At 35.2% G+C, this 18,255-nt stretch overlaps 1 protein-coding gene across 3 annotated transcripts in view; it reads right to left on the bottom strand.

Moving 5' to 3' along the window:
- Positions 1-18,255, bottom strand: part of IPO11 (importin 11) — a 238,648-nt gene that overhangs the window by 86,641 nt on the left and 133,752 nt on the right. For all 3 annotated transcript variants that reach the window (XM_025389459.1, XM_025389458.1, XM_025389457.1), the window contains exons 23-26: positions 14,595-14,674; positions 14,077-14,157; positions 4,266-4,361; positions 3,384-3,497 (exon numbers count right to left, since the gene is read on the bottom strand). In XM_025389459.1, coding sequence (XP_025245244.1) covers positions 3,384-3,497; positions 4,266-4,361; positions 14,077-14,157; positions 14,595-14,674 — 371 coding nt within the window. The remainder of the gene's footprint in view (positions 1-3,383; positions 3,498-4,265; positions 4,362-14,076; positions 14,158-14,594; positions 14,675-18,255) is intronic.

Below are 18,255 nucleotides of genomic sequence, written 5' to 3'. Positions count from 1 at the left end.
AAAACTAGAGGCATCACATCACCGTATTTCAAAATATACTACATAAGCCAGGTGCAGTGGCTCAGTCCTGTAATCCCAGCACTTTGGGAGTCCAGAGCGGGTGGATCACTTGAGGTCAGGGGTTCGAGACCAGTCTGGCCAAAATGGTGAAGCCTCATCTCTACTAAAATACAAAAAGTAGCCAGACATGGTGGCATGTGCCTATAAGCCCAGTTACTGGGGAGGCTGAGTCAGGAAAATTGCTTGAGCCTGGGAAGCGGTGGTTGCAGTGAGCCAAGATTCTGCTACTGCATTCCAGCCTGGGCCACAGAGCTACTGCATTTTTCTCCCAAAAAAAAAAAAAAAAAAGTGTGTGTGCGTGTGTGTATAACAAATACCATATATATACTACAAATACAGTAACCAAAATAGCATGGTACCAGCATAAAAACACACACAGACCAACAGAACAGAGAACCCAGAAGTAAATCCATACATTCACAGCCAACTGATTTTAGAAAAAGGTAGCATGAATATTCATGGAGAAAGAACAGTTACTTCAACCACAGTGCTAGAAAAACTGGATATCCATATGCAGAAGAATGAAACTAGACCCCTATCTCTGGTGATATACATAAGTCAACTTTAAATGAACTAAAGACTTAAAATGTGAGACCCACAAATATAAAATTACTAGAAGAAAACAGGGAAAACACATCAGGACACTGGTCAGAGAAAAGATTTTATGAATAAAACCTCAAAAAAATAGGCAACAAAAAGAAAAACAGACAAACGGGATTCTATCAAACTAAAAAGCTTCCATACGGCAAAAGCAACAAACAGAGTAAAAGGACATCTCATAGAATAGGAGAAAATAGTTGCAAATTATACATCCAACAAAGGATTACTTTCCGAAATACACAAGGAACTCAACCAACAGCTAAATAAAAATAATAATCCATTTTAAAAGTAGAACAATTATCTGAATAAAGAGCTCTCAAACAAAGAAATACAGATGGTCAACAGGTACATGAAAAAATGGTCAACATCGGCCAGGCGCAGTGACTCATGCCCGTAATCCCAGCACTTTGGGCAGCCGAGGCGGGCAGATCCCCTGAGGTCAGGAGTTCGATACCAGTCCGGCCAACATGGTGAAACCCCATAGCCAGGCAGGGTGGTGGGTGTCTGTAAGCTCACCTACTTGGGAGGCTGAGGCAAGAGAATCGCTTGAACCCAGGAGGCAGAGGTTGCAGTGAGCCGAGATCGTGCCACTGCACTTCTAGCCTAGGTGACAGAGTGAGACCTTGTCTCAAAAACAAAACAAAAAAAGGATCAACATCAATAGTCATCAGGGAAGTGCAAATCACAACCACAATGAGATATCATCTCACTCTAGTTAGAATGGCTATTATGAAAAAGGCAAAAAATAACAAACGCTAGAAAGGATGTAGAGCAAAGGGAACTCAGGCACTACTGGTGGGAATGTAAACTAGTATAGCCATTATGGAGAACATCATGAGTTTCCTCAAAAAACTACAAATTGAACTCTTGTATGATCCAGCAATCTCACTACTGGATATATATATCTCCAAAAGAATTGTATTGAAAAGACACCTGTTCCCTCATCTTTATTACAGCACTGTTCAGAATAGCCAAGATATGGAATTAACCTAGGCACCCATCTACAGATGAATGGATACAGAAAATATCACACACACACACACACGAATACTATTTGATCTCAAAAAAGAATGAATTCCTGTCATTTGTGGCAACATGGGTGAGGCTAGAGAGCATTATGTTAAGTGAAATAAGCCAGGAACAGAAAGATAAATACTGCATGTTCTCACTTCTCATGTAGAAGCTAAAAAAGATGACCTCAAAGAAGTAGACAGTAGAATAGTGGTTACTAGAGACTGGGAAAGGTAAGGGGAAAGTGGGGAGAGAGAGAGAGATTGGTTAAAAGATAAAAAAAATCACAGGTAGATAGGAGGAATAAGTTCTAGTGTTCTATATAGCACTGCAAGATGACTACAGTTAACAGTAATATATAGTTTCAAATAGTGAGGAGGAGGCTGTTGTATGTTCCCAATACAGAGAAATAGTAAGTGTTTGGGGTAATAGATATGTCAATTACCCTGATTTGATCACTATACACTGTATGTATAGAAATATCACTATGTACTCCATAAATGTCTACAACTATTATGTGTCAATTAAAAAAATTTAAGAGATTAATCTGTAACTTTGGTGATTAAATATTTACTCATTGTGACCTCAGATTGAATCTTCATGAACTAATGCAAGGAAAGAAGGACACATATTTCAAGAAATGTTGGAAACATGACCAGGCCCCTCATGGAAACAAGAAAATGAATACATAGTAATGGCATTCTGATGTTTCCTCTGGATCATTTTAATTTTCTCTCTTATGTTCTTAAATATTTTTAGTTATTCGGTAATCTCAGCACTTTGGGTGACCAAGGTGGGAAGATAACTTGAGCTCAGAAATTTGAGAACAGCTTGCACGACACAGCAAGACTTCATCTCTACTAAAAATTAAAAAAAAAAAAAAAAAGAACTAAAAAATATGTATTATCCCATTTCAATTAAAATTAATAAGCTAATAAAAAATATACCCTATTTATTTATCAAAACAAAGGTGGGGATCTCTGATTAGTCTAATTCTAGAAAAGCTACATATATTTAAAAATTTGTACTTCCTTATTCTGGATTTCCTTATATTAGAAATAGTTGTATTTGTTTTCAGCCATAAACCAAAAGATTTTAAAAATTGTCTCCAATGTAGATATACTGGTTAAGTATACCCTATCTTCTATATCATATAAATCTTAATAAACGGATTAATGACTTACAGCATAATCTTATTTGAATTATCATATATATAGTCTTAAATCACCTCACTGAAAAACCCATTCCAAACTTACTCTGGTAATAGATATCAGCCACAATTTTTAAAAGTAAACCTTTGCTAAAAAGGTCATTTCCACAATAATCAGAACAGAAATTCTCTCAATCTGTGACATTAAAAATAAGTTAACTAAAGAAATAATACAAAGATGTTACATCACCCCATGCAAAATACCCGTTTTCAGATTCTGTATCAGTGAAGAAAAACAGCAGCTATAAACAAACCAACATTATATTCTATGGCTAAGCAGAATAAAATCACCTATTTTGAGCGAGGACAAAAATTTGTAAGTTTCAACTGCCACTTACAGATTCCTTTTTCTATCCCAAATTATTGATATAGCATAAAGATTTAAAATGTAAAGGTCTAAATATTATAAAGCGACTTTTACAAAGACTCATTATTTCATCAAACTATTTCTAATTTATATTTAGATAAAGACTTCCTTAAATTTAAGTACATTGATTCTTACCTCCTGATTAAATTTATGGGCCATCTCATTAAGCAGTGAAGAAAAAAAACTAGTGTTTTGTAGTAGAACTCGACCCATAACTCCAAGATACGTGGACATCACTACAGGATACCTCTGTACAATTAAAATACAACACTTGTAAAATTGTGTTATAGTACAAGTATAACCAATCACTGACACAGTAACAAGCAACACGGATATAAAATAACATTCTCCTCCATATTACTTCTCTTTAGAATGAACTGTCAATATTGCCTGAGTTCTAACTTACTAAATACATGTATGAATTATATGCATCATCTATCTATACATATATGTATATATGTCCAATAAAGAGAAAGAAACAATATTTACCAATTTCATACATTACTTTTTTTTTTTTTTTTTTTGAGATGGAGTTCACTCTGTCACCCAGGCAGGAGTGCAGTGGTATGATCTCGGCTCATTGCAACCTCCGCCTCCCAACACTGTATTACTTTAAATACTCATAACATACACAGGTCTATGGATCTATTTAAGAGAGCTGTTCTTAGAAAATAACCAGTGGTTTAACATATTCAGTCTATACCAGCATTAACACTATCCTGTCCCCCTCATATTCTTAGTAGTCAAGCATTGGAATTAAGCCATTCACCATTCCTGTACTTCAAATGACTTTTGTGTGAACATACATGCATATGTTTGAAAGAGACATGTCAAAGAAAATCTATGCTTCCTTGTGTGGAACAGGAAAAGACAAAGGCGTCTAACTGCCCTGAAAATTTAACGTAATTTAATATGATCCAAATGACAAGAAAAGTTTTCCTACTGCATCTAATAGAGTAATTAAAATTAGAATCCTATAGTCTAATACTACCTTTGGAACTTAAAGAAAAATCTTACCTCCCCTTCTATAATACCCTTGAAAACATAGGGTAAAATCGGTTGAAACATTTGCGGACCTAATATTGGGTTCACTTTAAGGGCATTTTCTACAACCTAAAACCCAGAAAGAAACATTGGTGATAATACTGAAAGTCATTCCTTTATGAAAAACACATGTAAGGAAACAATACACTAAAATAAATATCACAGACCAAATTAAGAATGCAGAGTACGCAATATTCCGACACCAGACACACTTTTACAAGGTAATCCATTTTAAAATTGCAGTTTGATATGAACTATATATTTACACACAGCTATATATCTTGCATACAACTGTATTTAATCACATTGTAATAACATAGGTATCACATGCAGTTAATGTAATTCTTACCCTTGCAATTTAAACAAATAACCCTTAAAAATGATGCACTAATAGAGGCAGCAAAAGGCATTTTTAAAATATTGGCTTTTTGATAGCTAAACAGGAAGTTAGTAACACCTATACTCACTGCCCAGAAATAAATCCACATTTAAGTCAATCAATAAATTGGAGGAAAAAGGCATGTGGCATATATACTGCATATTTATTAAATTAGAAATCATATTTCATTAATAATTACACTGCTAGTCATGAGTATTGATTGTTACATGTGAAAACGACATAGAAATTATTTTGATATGAGTGAGATGTTTCTTCTATAACAAAAATGGGTAAGCATGAAATTCAAAGCAGGGTGGAGGCTTTTTGTTTATTGTTGTTTTAAGTTTTAGGAGGAGAAGAATGCAGTGGTCAGGAAACAGCAAAAAGGACCAAAAAGGACATTTACCCCACACTTCCAGCCCAAGTGCTTGAGAGGTGGGGAAGGAAACAGATACCATCTGAGAGAGTTGTGGGCAAGGAATAGTCTCAGGGTAGAGCCAAGTTTCCCTTATGACTTCTATCAATGATTCTCAAGATTGACTACTGACATTTTGAATGAAGAGAACCATTTACTGTGCATAGTCATCCCATGCATTGAGGGAGATTTAGCATCTTCCAGTGTCTGCTTACTGTGTGCCAACAGTGTACTCCAAAAATTATGACCATCAAGAATACTTCCAAGCATTTCAAAACAGTCCCAAGGTAAGCAAGTAGCAACCATGGTTGATAACAACATTTGCTGCTGCTCTAATTTTGAGCAAGAAGTGAAGGTAATGTCCAAATAAAAGATTAAAAATATAAAGACTTTACTGTGGGGCAAGCACTATATATGCTACTACTAAGAGATACAGGTTCACAAGATATCAATTCCTGATTAAAAGCAAGAGAAGATAAAATTTGAAACAATAAAATTTTATCTCAATAAAGTTTATTTTTTTGGGAAAAAAACACCAAAACTAGATCTGGGAAAAAAAGATTAACATGGAAAATATACAGATAAGCTAGTAGATTGAGAGAGTCATAGAGGCAGATATCACCAGACAGTATTTATCTGTGAGTAGAAAGTAAGGCCACCTGCCCATTATTAAATACATGTATAATTTCACTCCCATCTCAAACCCTACTAAAATTGCAGAAAAAAAATTTTAAGAGGGGGAACATAATTTTAAAAGGACAAGAGGAATGAGAAACATACACTGAAAGCAAGAAAGAAGAAATTCAAGAGGAAACTGACTCATTAAGTCAGAGAAAGCTGAATCCCAAGGTGTCAAAGGAGAAAGCTGAGAAGCAACCAGATTTACTTCATGTAACTTCCCCCACTTTCTCTACTCCAAAAACACAGAAAGTAGCAGAACCTTACACTTTTCAGAAGGAGAAAGGGGAAGCTAAAAATAAAAAGAAAGAAAATAAGACTGGTTGAAAGTCTGTCTAAGAAACAGAGTGCTACATATTTTCAACTCTGTAGTATCTGGACAACTGATGCCCAATCCAGGAGAACAAAGACAGTGTATTTTCTATAAAGACTCTAAAAGAGATTGCTTCCAGACTAAAAGAGCTCATCAGTGCCCAACAGAATGCATTTAAATAAACTTACATCACGGCACCTCATTCTAAAATTTCAGAATAGGAACAAGCAGCAGCTACAAACTTGGAAAAGAAGGAGCCCCAAGGTGGGAGTCAGCATGGCTCTGAAGAGACTTCCCCAAGAAAATTAAAGTAACAGAATCCTTGATGTGTCTGAACATATTGGACATCTGTCAGACAGTTCAGTGAACATAAAAAAAATTATACCAAAAAAAAAAAAGGGTAAGTATTACTTCCAGGGAATACAAAAGATTGTACAGAAAAGGAGAAGTAAACACAGCTGACTACATGTCTCAGCTTTGAATAGGAAATATAGGAATCATGATGTAAACACTGAATTTTGATTACTTGGAGGACGAAGGCACAGAGGAAGTGCAAAGGCGGTATCAATACATACTGCCTACAATTAACAACTCATGAAGGAATAACACAGGGGTGTTATTTCCAGATCTGATCATAGATACAAAAGAATCAATCGGCTCCAAACAATAAAAGTGGTTGTCTCCAAGCAAGGAAAAATGGCAGAAAGACAGCTGACTACAGTGTTTTTCTTTAAGAAACATTATACATCTGTCTAGTTGACTCTAAACTATGTCATATAAAATTCTGATTAAAATTTTAAAAACAAAACGGTTTGAAGAGAATTTATAGTAATAATACAGAGCTGTGGCTGGCCCCAATCCACAGGAATCCTTATAGTTTTATTTGGCACCGGGGAGCAGGGGGTTGTGGCAAGGGGGTATTTAGAATTAATGTAAGGATTAAATAATCCCCACATAAAGCAGTATCTGATTGAGTAAATAAATAACATAGTCGTATACACAAATATTTCAGGGATAAAATAGAGTTTTTGTGGTCTAAAAGGTCAGGAACCATAGCTAGAGAAGTTTCTGAAAGAAAAATATCATTATCAGACTTGGGTGCAGAGGGTATGGGACAGAATCAAGAGAAAATTCAGAATTAGAACTGGCAACATACAGAAAAGCTGAACAGTGGACCAAAGGTGAAAAAGTCTTTCACTGCTCCTAGTTTTCCTGTTTGGTCAAATGGATACAATTGTGGTATCAATAATAATAATGACATTCCATTCTGATATATTGAATTTGAGGTGCCTGTGGGAAATCCATATGAAATGGTCCTATATTTTTTCTCTTACACTGAAAAATGCCAGGTCCTATAACCTTATTTCTTTCTACTATTCATATACGAGTTTCAAAATAACAATACCAATATTACTGATGACGATAACACTACTGAATGCAATTACAAACATTTTTTTGTTGTAACATTACATCCCACCAGGGATATACATGTGAAATACTATGTATTAAAATGACTTGAAATATTCTTCTCAAATAACTATGCCACCAACATCATAACAGTTAGATTCAAATGTTTCAGTCTGTTTTGTATCTTCAGTAATTTTTTCCCCCCAAATAATACTTTACCTCTACATGGTTCCAAACTCTAAAATATAAAACAGAAACACATCTTGACAGATCTAGTTTCACCCTCTCCTCCTCTTTTTGCTAGACAGCTACTTTAATTACCTGGTTTATTCTTCCACTGCCTTCTTCCACTTTTTAAACAGAAGAAAACTAGAGACACCGCTCCTTGTTTATATTCTCAAACTCATATAGAGATTTTCTTCATTTCCTTTTAATGGAATGCACAGTACTCCACTGTATACCTAACAAGATGTGGTACTTCAATCATCCAATTACCCATTACTAATTGTTTTTTGACAACATTTTGTTATTACAAAAAGAACTTTTGCACTTTAAACCCATTCCCTTTCAAAATATACCTGCAACAGATTGTGTTCTTAAAACTTTAGTGAAAAATGCAGGATTTAACAATTTACTTGACTTACGCTTACACTGTATACAAAGTGATTAAACGCATAGATCCTAAAGTCAAAACGCCTATGTTATATTATGGTTCCAATGCTAACTAACTGTCAGCCTTGAAAAAATTATTCACCACTTTGTGATTTAATTTCTCATCTGTAAGACTGGGGAAAAGAGCAGTACTATCATCATATGTTTATGTAAGGATTAAATAAAATCTATGTTTTGTATGCTTAGAATGTGTAGCACGTGTTAAATGCTAGTATGAGCTACTATTATTACAGAATAAGTTATACCTTAAAAATATTTGTGTCATCTTACGTCTAATCACAGTGAAAAAAAGAAACTTGGCTTGACATTGCTTAATACGACCACGACCAGAATGAGAATTCAAAGTCATAGTAGTATGGCTATAATATTGACAAATCTCAAATTAAAGAAATGTTAACAATTTAGAGTATTTTATCATATAATTGTATTTCTCTAGATAACATGTTGAGTCACAAAATAAAGTAAATTCTATTCTTTGCTCTATACCATTTGCTCCAAAAGCAGGCATACCATACTGGGCTCTCTATCCAATTTTCCTAACATTGTAATTTTCTGCTTCAAAGAACAAAGAAGTTACTTGCAGATACTGTCAGAAATTAGTATAACTGGCATTTAGTAAAAAATATATTTAAAATGTTATATAGCATACTATATTAAGAAATGGTATCTGAGAGATACTAAAAATGAAAATGAGCTAATATTAAAAACTATTGTTATTGTTATACTAGAATTCTAAGAACAGGAAAATGCCAAAAATTTTGAGAGTTTGCCCAGTCTTCAAATATAGCAGTAAAATGAAAGCACTATTGTCCTAAAATAGTCCTTAACATAAAAATACAATTTATTCATGATAATGAATATATTTTTAGTATTTAACATCCATTTATTAAATAATAAAATCTAGTTTCTAAGATTTTTAAACCAAACATACAGACTGAGCTATAGCAATATTTGTACAAAAATACCATCTTAAACACATATTATCAGATTCTCAGTTTTTCATTCTTTTTCTTTTTTTGAGGTTGCGGTGAGCTGAGATCACACCATTGCACTCCAGCCTGGGCAGCAAGAGCGAAACTCTGCCTTAAAAAAAAAAGAAAGAAAGAAAGAAAGAAAGGAAAAAAGAGAGATGCTGTCTTGTCATGTTGCACGGAAGGCTGGAATCGAACTCCTCAGCTTAAGTGATCTTATAACCTCAGCCTCTGAAGTAGATAGGATTAAAGGCACACACCACCATCTCTGACTCCAAATTTCTTAATTCAAGTATTTGTATCCTAATAATAATCTACTGTTGGCATACTTACAGAGAAATTGCCTTAATTTGTAATTTGTATTAAATGTTACAAAAATAATGACTATGTATTTGACTACAGATTTTTGATATGTAGTAAGTTAGTTTGGAATTTTCAATAATAAAAAAGTTTAAAAAGATTGTGTTATTCTGAGCAGCCAAAATAAATAAATAAAATACAATTAATTTTCTTCTTCTTTTTATTTTTTTAAACGGGGTCTCACTCTATTGTCCAGGCTGGAGTATAGTGGCACAGTCTCGGCTCACTGCAGCCTCCAACCCCTGGGCTCAAGAGATCCTCCCACTTCAGCCTCCTGAGTAGCTAGGATTACAGGCACACACCACCATGCTCAGCTAATTTTTGTATTTTTTGTAAAGACAGGCCTCACCGTGTTGCTCAGGCTAGTCTCAAACTCCTGAGATCAACTGCCTACCTCAGCCTCCCAAAGTGTTGGGATTACAGGCGTGAGCCACCGCACCCGGTCAAAATAATTTTTCTTTTTCTTTTTTGAGATGGAGTTTTGCTTTTGTTGCCCAAGCTGAAGTGCAATGGCACCACCTCGGCTCACCGCAACTTCTGCTTCCTAGGTTCAAGTGATTCTCCTGCCTCAGCCTCCCAAGTAGCTGGGATTACAGGCATGCGCCACCGTGCCCGGCTAATTTTGTATTTTAGTAAAGACAGGGTTTGTCTATGTTGGTCGGGCTGGTCTCAAACTTCCAACGTCAGGTAATCCACTCACGTCAGCCTCCCAAAGTGCTGGGATTACAGGCATGAGCCACCGCACCCAGCAACCAAACTACAATTACTAATTATTTTAAAAAGTCAGCGGAAATATGCAGTTCTTGCTGATAATACACATCATTGTGTAAACCACGTGCTTAGTTTTAAAAGTAAATTTAATAAATGTATTAAGCATTTATTTCCAATAAATGGTCAAAGGATAAAGTAAAACAACTTGGTTTCTCTACAGCCAAAGATCTTAGCAAACAAATTATTTTCCCTAAAATTGTAGTAGTCTATTTCCCCCCATAGAAAGACTAAATAATGAGACAGTTATATATTACATAAAAACAGCCAACTCTTATATTCACTTATTATATGCTAGGCATTGTTGTAACTGTTTATAAATATAAGTTCAAATATTCCTCACATCTATCCTAGGAAGTAGGTAAAGTTATCATCCCCATGTTACAGATGGAAAATGAGGAACAAAGAGTAATCTGTCCACATCACATAGCTGTGAAGTAGCAAAGCCAATGTTCTAACCCTGGGAGTCTCCCTTCAGTGGGTAGTCTTATCTGCTATGCTACGCTTCCTCTAATAATTTGGTAAGAGTATAATAAAAACAAGTAGAATCACAATGGCCATTCCAAATAGTTCACAAGTTGTCTTTCAACAATTACGTTAATAACATTGTTGCAGAAAAGCCAAAAGAGGGGGATGGGGGTGAAGTCAATTCAAATTTAGTCTGGCAGGTGCTTAAATGTGAGAAATCACCTTTTCTTAATCACTTAGAATACATATATTATAATTTAACATGGAAAACTTCAGGTACTGCATACTTACAAAATAAAAATCATTTAGTATCATTCCTCATCTAATAAATGAGGAAAATGAAGGCCAAAGTATACTCAAGAGCCATAAAAGCAGCAGGGCAGCATATGCAAATCAAGGGGCTGGTCAAGGAGAGAATTCCAAATGGATCCTCAGTATAGGCAAGATGGCATTTATACTGGATGCACATCTTCAACATAAAAATTATGGATTCCTCGTCTTTCAAGTCACTTACTATATATGTATTCAGAGCAAACAGAGCACACATTTACTGAACTTTGGATAATGGAGAAGCTCAGTATAATAGAGGAGAAAGGTTAAAACAGGAATACATACAGAAAAATATCTGTAAAGACAATATTAAAATGACATGGCAATTTTCACTTGTTTTAATCACTCCCACACCACCAATCACTTTTTCCTCAAATAGTCAGTAAGTCCAACGTGTTAATTCCTTATTTCCTCTTACCTCCAGAGAAGAATTTATCGCCAAAGCAAAAGCTAAAGCTGAGATTGTGTAAGACTGAGTTCCTTAATCTATTGCCACTCTGTCAGTTTAGTAAAGGCATAAATGCAATAAAAATTCACAAAAGCATTTTAGTAAGCAACATGTTTGATGTTACTTGTAAGCTTTGGAGCTAGGAGAATACTTTGAAATTAATAATAAATGTGGATTAATAGACTAGTGCAATAAACCAGGCCTCAAGTATCCACAGTCTCAACAAGCCACATGCAGATTACTGTTATTACAAATCCTTTAGAGCCCACATGATTCTTGGTAACAGTGGTTTATATTCTCACCCTTTAGTAAACCCCTGGCTCTAAAAAAGAAACTAATAAACTACAAAATTAAAGTCAAAGAGTTTTGCCATATTCCAGATGTAATCAAGGTAAGATGAAGATATTAGGGAATGCCCTTAATCAATTATGACTTTTGTCCCTGCAACAACAAAAACAAAACAGAGACGTAGACAGATACCAGGAGAACATCATGTGACAGCGGAAGCACAGATGGCTGGATTACATATTCACAAACTAAGGAATGCAAAAGACTGACTGCAATCACCAGAAGGTAAGAGAAAGGCTTGGAACAGATTCTCCCCCTGGACCCTTCAGAAAGAGCATGGCCCCACAAACACTGATTTTTTAATTATATAATTAATATAAATATTATAAAGAAACTCTTGTTTTAAGCCACCAAGGTTGTGGTATTTTGTTACAGCATCCCTAGGAAACTAATACAGTCCTTACTAACCTCCTTAAGCTCCTTCTTTTTCTCATCAATCTATAATTTAATACTTCAGTAATCTGGCAGATGACCCTTCCAATTTACAGACGCAAAAATACGTTTATAAATTTTGGTTTTAAAATGTAAACCCCATGCTCAATAGACAATCCTAATGGCATCTTCTTTCTCTTTATTCTTGTTCACTTCTCTGCAGTACTTAACACTATATTAGCCTGATTCATGCTAGCAGAGTTGTGACAGTGAATAAAAACACAGTCATGCGCCACTTATCAACAGGGATATGTTCTGAGAAATGTGTCATCAGGCGATTTCACTGTTGTGCAAACGTCATAGACTGTGCTTATGCAAATCTAGATGGTATCTTATTGGTTAATGTATGAGTCAATTTTCATACTGCTATAAAGAACTGCCTGAGACTGGGTAATTTATAAAGGAAAGAGGTTTAACTGAGTCACAGTTCAGCATAGCTGGGGAGGCCTCAGGAAACTTACAATCAAGGCAGAAGGTGAAAGGGAAGCGAGGCAGCTTCTTCAGGGGATGGCAGGAAGAAGTGCTGAGCGAAGCGGGAGGAGGCCCTTATAAAACAATCAGATCTCGTGAGGACTCGCTATCATGAGAACAGCATGGGGGAAACCATCCCCAGGATTCCCTTGACTTGGGAGACCAGGTAGAGATAACTAATCAGGGGGTGGTAATGCCTACAATCCCCTTGATCATAGGGTGATTTGGGTGTGGACACAAAGCCTAACCATATCAGTTATTATGAAGTAAGACTTCATTATCTGTGCAAACTTTTACCCAATTAGATCCTAAAGTACACTTTGGATCCTTGCTTACAGTTATTGTGATTACTTAAGTGTACTTTTTACAGCAAACCTCTTTGGATAACCTCTTTCATTTCACTGGGAGGAAGTGAAATCATTTTTAGGCTCTAATGCAATGCCACGATTTTCCCACCATAATGCTACTTTGTTGTGATAGAAATTCAGTTCTCGTATCTTAGAACATAGCTGAGAAACTCAACACTAAAAATAGGGGTACTTTTCTTTTTATTTTGAATCAATTTTATATTTATTTATTTATTTCATTATAGTTTAGGTTCTAGGATACATGTGTACAACGTGCAGGTTTGACACGTATGTATACATGTGCTGTGTTGGTTTGCTGCACCCAAATAGGGGTACTTTTAACAGCTATACCTTCTCTCAAAGTCCATACATAAAGATATTTTAATATATTTCTACATACATTTGTTTATATGTAAATACATACATTGAATACTATTTATATCTTTAAGACAGGTATAATATATAAAGATAATATATAACTTAGAAACTGTTGGTTCATAGTTACACAATCTCAACAAACATGGTACTCTAATTTTGATAGCTAACTCAAATTAAAGCCACCAAATTATAAAGTGAAAACTTTGTCCCAACAGCAGACTAACAAAATGAAAGAATGAGAAGTATCAGATATTACATCACTGCATAATTTGCAAGAGTTTTTAAATCCTTACTACCCAAAGTGAGGTCTCAAGATAGGCAACATCCCAATCAGTTCAGACCTTGTTAGAAATCCAGAATTGAATTTTCGTAAGATGTCCAGTTGATCTGTTGCCTGTTGAAAGTGTATGAACCTTCAGATTTGAGACCTCTGGTCCACAGGTATTAAACCAACTGAAAACTGCTAAAATAGCCTGTCTAGAACTATATCAACTCTTGTCCTTCTTGTGAACCATCCACACCCAAATGGAAGTCCACACCCAATCATAAAATATAAATGAAAAATTCACAAATATATTCATTTAAAATGATTACAATACCTTGAGCACCTGAACTTGACCTTCTGTAGTAATTTCCTTTAAAAGTTCACAAAACGACTGGCATAGACCTACTGCATATGTCTGAAATTCAATTAAAAGTCAATATATGTAAGAACATATCTGTAATATCAAAAAGGCATAAAATTTCATTTGGGATTCATTATAATGCACTTCAGAATTATACACTAATAATGGTCTAAGCATATCAAATTTCAATTGGAACTCCTAGGAAAAGTTAAAGAAAAAAGACTATGCCAAATAAAAATATAGATTATCGATACATTGATTTTTATAGGAATATAAAAATTTGTTAACATAGCACATTTTCTGCATTAAGTAAGAAAGGAATTGCAGGCAGCACATCTGCCCTGCAATGGGAAATGCTCACAGTCAATGTTTCTCTGCCTTAAAATAAGACCAATCTTAAAAGTTTGAAAAGGCACCCCCTGATTTCAAATAAGAAATAATCAAAATAATAATTATATAATTTCATATAATGCAAAACTACTCCAACATACCTGTAAAAATTCCGTTGATGATAAAAAGATATAACCATTGATGATCTTAAAGCAAGTTCTAAGATTTTCTGAACTTAGTTCTGCCAAAACAATAAATGTCAAACAAACAAAAAACAAATTAATTCACTGCTCAAAATTAGTTTAAATGAAGTGATTCATGGTTATTTAAAACTAATTCGCATATTCTAGAAACCTCTTCTGAGCACTATTCAGACTACTAGTATCTATAGATACCTAAAAACTGACATCACTAGGACTTAAAGGGTACAGTTAGCAATGATCATGTCACTGAACTCTAGGGTGGGCAAAAGGGTGAGACCCTGTCTCAATGAATGAATGAATGAATGAATGAATGAATGAATACTGGTATCAACGCAAAGCTTAATGCTATCTTATTTGCTTTTCACTAGGTGAAACATTCATAAAAAAGCCAAGCTCCCCATATTTTTTCCTTTCAGGAAAACTACCTAACCATTTGACCCAACCTTTCATTTCGAAATAAATTTTTACTGCTAGCATGGCAAACTACATGAAACTGAATCATTTTACCATCATATTTTGACATCTGCTTAAATGGGTTCACTCAGTGAACATTTACTGAGTGTTACTGCACTTGCACTAAATATGCGATATGACTTCTCAACAGAGTCCTGATCACCCTCCAAAAAAATTATATTAAGTTTAGATATTTTCAATCTTTCAGCTTTTATCAGAAAAGGATACTCTTTTTAGCTATTCCTTTGCAAGTGCAGAGTAGAAACTATTTGCTAAAACTGAGTATGATCAAAGGTTGACACTGTGCTATTTTACGTTTCACTACTTAATAATATAAAAGAGAATACAGGCTGTATGTGTAAAATTATACAGATTAAAATATGACCCCAAAATACCATCGATGCCTAAAACCTGCCATTCTTTGCTGCAAGTATTTTAGAAATTATATTCACTCACAATAAGACAAATTGTTTTTTCTCAATTTCTGGCAAAAGACAAGCCCCTGTGTTCTTATCTATCATATCCTAATGAAAGAAGACATTCTATTCAGATGTGAATTTTCCATTTATTTTCACAAAACAATGACAATCCTACCCTGTCTCAAAATGTCTTTGAAGGCATTAGTTCCTAAACTTTAGGATTTGACAGTTTTAAAAAATGAGGATAAGAAGGGGACAGGAAATGATAAACTTATTACTAGTTACTAATCTAAAAGACATAAAAAAAAACCAAAAGCTGTCATCTAAGTATCCTTTTACAACAGAAGATAAAAATCTCAGGATAAAGGGGTCCTTTATATTAGATAAAGCTATCATTATGAAAAATTCACATTATCCTTTTCTCCTCAAGGAGAGAAAGCCTGCAATTGTGCATACTTGTTTTGTAGACCAACAATGAATAGCAGACTGTCTGGCCATTGCCATGAAAAGTAGGGCCAAGGGTCTATATTTAAGAGAAAACTGAGAATGGCTTCATTCCAGGCATATCAGGGAATATAATTTTGAAATCATTGCCAAGTATAATTTTATCAAAATCAATGTTTAAAAAAACCCCAACATTTAAGAAGACTTGATATAAAAAGAAAAGAGCCCATATCTTCCCACAGATAATTAAAAACTATTGCTGGACCATTCTAGACAAATTAGGTCACTTCACACCGCCTTCCATGCCTCTGCCATGCCCAGGATGGCACTGACAAACTTTTCTTGGACATGTTATCATCATCAAATAAATAAATACTGATATTACAGATAGCCCTAAAATTAACAAATTTATCTGTTTTAAGGTACTGGACACTGTTCATTACATCCACAAGTCCCTAGTGAGACTCTGAAGAAAAGTTGTCTAGTCCCAATACCAAGAAGTTACACTTCAATCATGCAATAGATATGTATTTACTTCCAGATACTGAGTAATTTATGTCTATGGTTCGCAGCCAGGGGCAATTTTGTCCCCTACAGGACATTTGGTAATGTCTAGAAACATTTTTGTCATCGCTATCATCAAGCAGGTAGAAGCTGAGGATACTATTAAGCATCCTTCAATACACAGGAAAGTTCCCCACAACAAAGAAATTACCTGACCCAAATGTCAACAGAGCCAAGACTGAAAATCCCTGATTTAAGTGACTAGTTTTTCTTTTCACAGACCGCTACAGAGCTCTAAGGTAAACCTGTATATAACCTAAGTATTTAGTTATGCACTGGGCATATATGATTCATATCGTTAGTGTGATTTTATTTTATAATCTACTCCTATTTGCTTTTATTTATAATTCTGCTCCTACACTTAATTTTTATTTTACATTTTATATATTCCTTTAAATTTCTGTAAGGAGGACACGGAGTGAATTATTAAATTATGTTATACAGAATCTAGAGAAATCTACTTCATCCTTTCCAAATTTGACAGAAAGTTACCAGCTGAAAAAGTTTACACTTAAAGGAACATCAGTGTTGCATTCATAATAACTAGGACAAGAGCCAATCACATGCTGATCTTTTAAGTAATGAGAATACTAAGTAAATTAACACCATAACATAGATTTAAAGAAAAAAAGCCATTAGAACTAAATTAATAGAATTACTTCTAGTTACAGCCTCTGGTTCTGCTTAAAATTTATCAGATTCTATTTACATGTAGGGAAAAGGACATAAAATGAATCTTAGCCTTGAATATATTCATACTCAACACATCCTAAAAAAACCATTAACTTAAACATCTTAAAGTGTTCTATAATGTTGGCTTTACATGTTTTAAAGTAGGAAACTTTCTGCCAGTGCCTTTCTTTCTTTCTTCCTTTCTTTTTTTAAGAGAAAGCGTCTTGCTCTGTTGCCCAAGCTGGAATCCAAGAGCAGAATAACAGCTCATTGCAGCTACTGCAGCCTTGATCCTCTCGCTTCAGCCTCCTGAGCAGCTAGAACCACAAGCATGGGCCACCAAGGCCGGCTAACTTTTATTTCCTGTAGACATGAGGTCTTGCTATGTCACCCAGACTGGTCTCAAACACCTGCCCTTAAGCAATCTATCTGATTACAGGCATGAGCCACTGCAACTAGCCCAGTGGCTTAATTTCTGCTTAGAAAAATATAATACCTAGCATACTCATTAAATAGATAGTTTAAAAGCATTGTTCTGATAAGAGAATTTAACTGATACAAAAACAGTATTCACTTTGGTTTATACTCTTAAAAGATTAAATATTCTGGTTGTATTTAAAAATAAATTTTTAAACTTATATGAAAGAATGTACGGCCGGGCACACTGGCTCACGCCTGTAATCCCAGCACTTTGGGAGGCCGAGGCGGGTGGATCACCTGAGGTCGGGAGTTCAAGACCAGCCTGACCAACATGGAGAAACCTCACCTCTACTAAAAACACAAAAAATTAGCCAGGGTGGTGGCACATGCCTGTAATCCCAGCTACTAGGGAGGCTGAGGCAGGAGAATCTCTTGAACCCAGGAGACAGAGGCTGTGATGAGCCAAGATCACACCATCGCACTCCAGCCTGGGCAACAAGAGTGAAACAAGAAAGAAAGAGAGAGAGAGAGAGAGAGAGACAGAGGGAGGGAGGGAGGGAGGGAGGGAGGGAGGGAGGGAGGGAGGAAGGAAGGAAGGAAGGAAGGAAGGAAGGAAGGAAGGAAGGAAGGAAGGAAGGAAGGAAGGA

This window comes from Theropithecus gelada, chromosome 6 (assembly GCF_003255815.1).
Source record: "Theropithecus gelada isolate Dixy chromosome 6, Tgel_1.0, whole genome shotgun sequence".
In the NCBI taxonomy this organism is placed as follows: Eukaryota; Metazoa; Chordata; class Mammalia; order Primates; family Cercopithecidae; genus Theropithecus; species Theropithecus gelada.
Note: the sequence above shows the minus strand (reverse complement) of the source record. Positions and strands in the feature narration are given on the sequence as shown.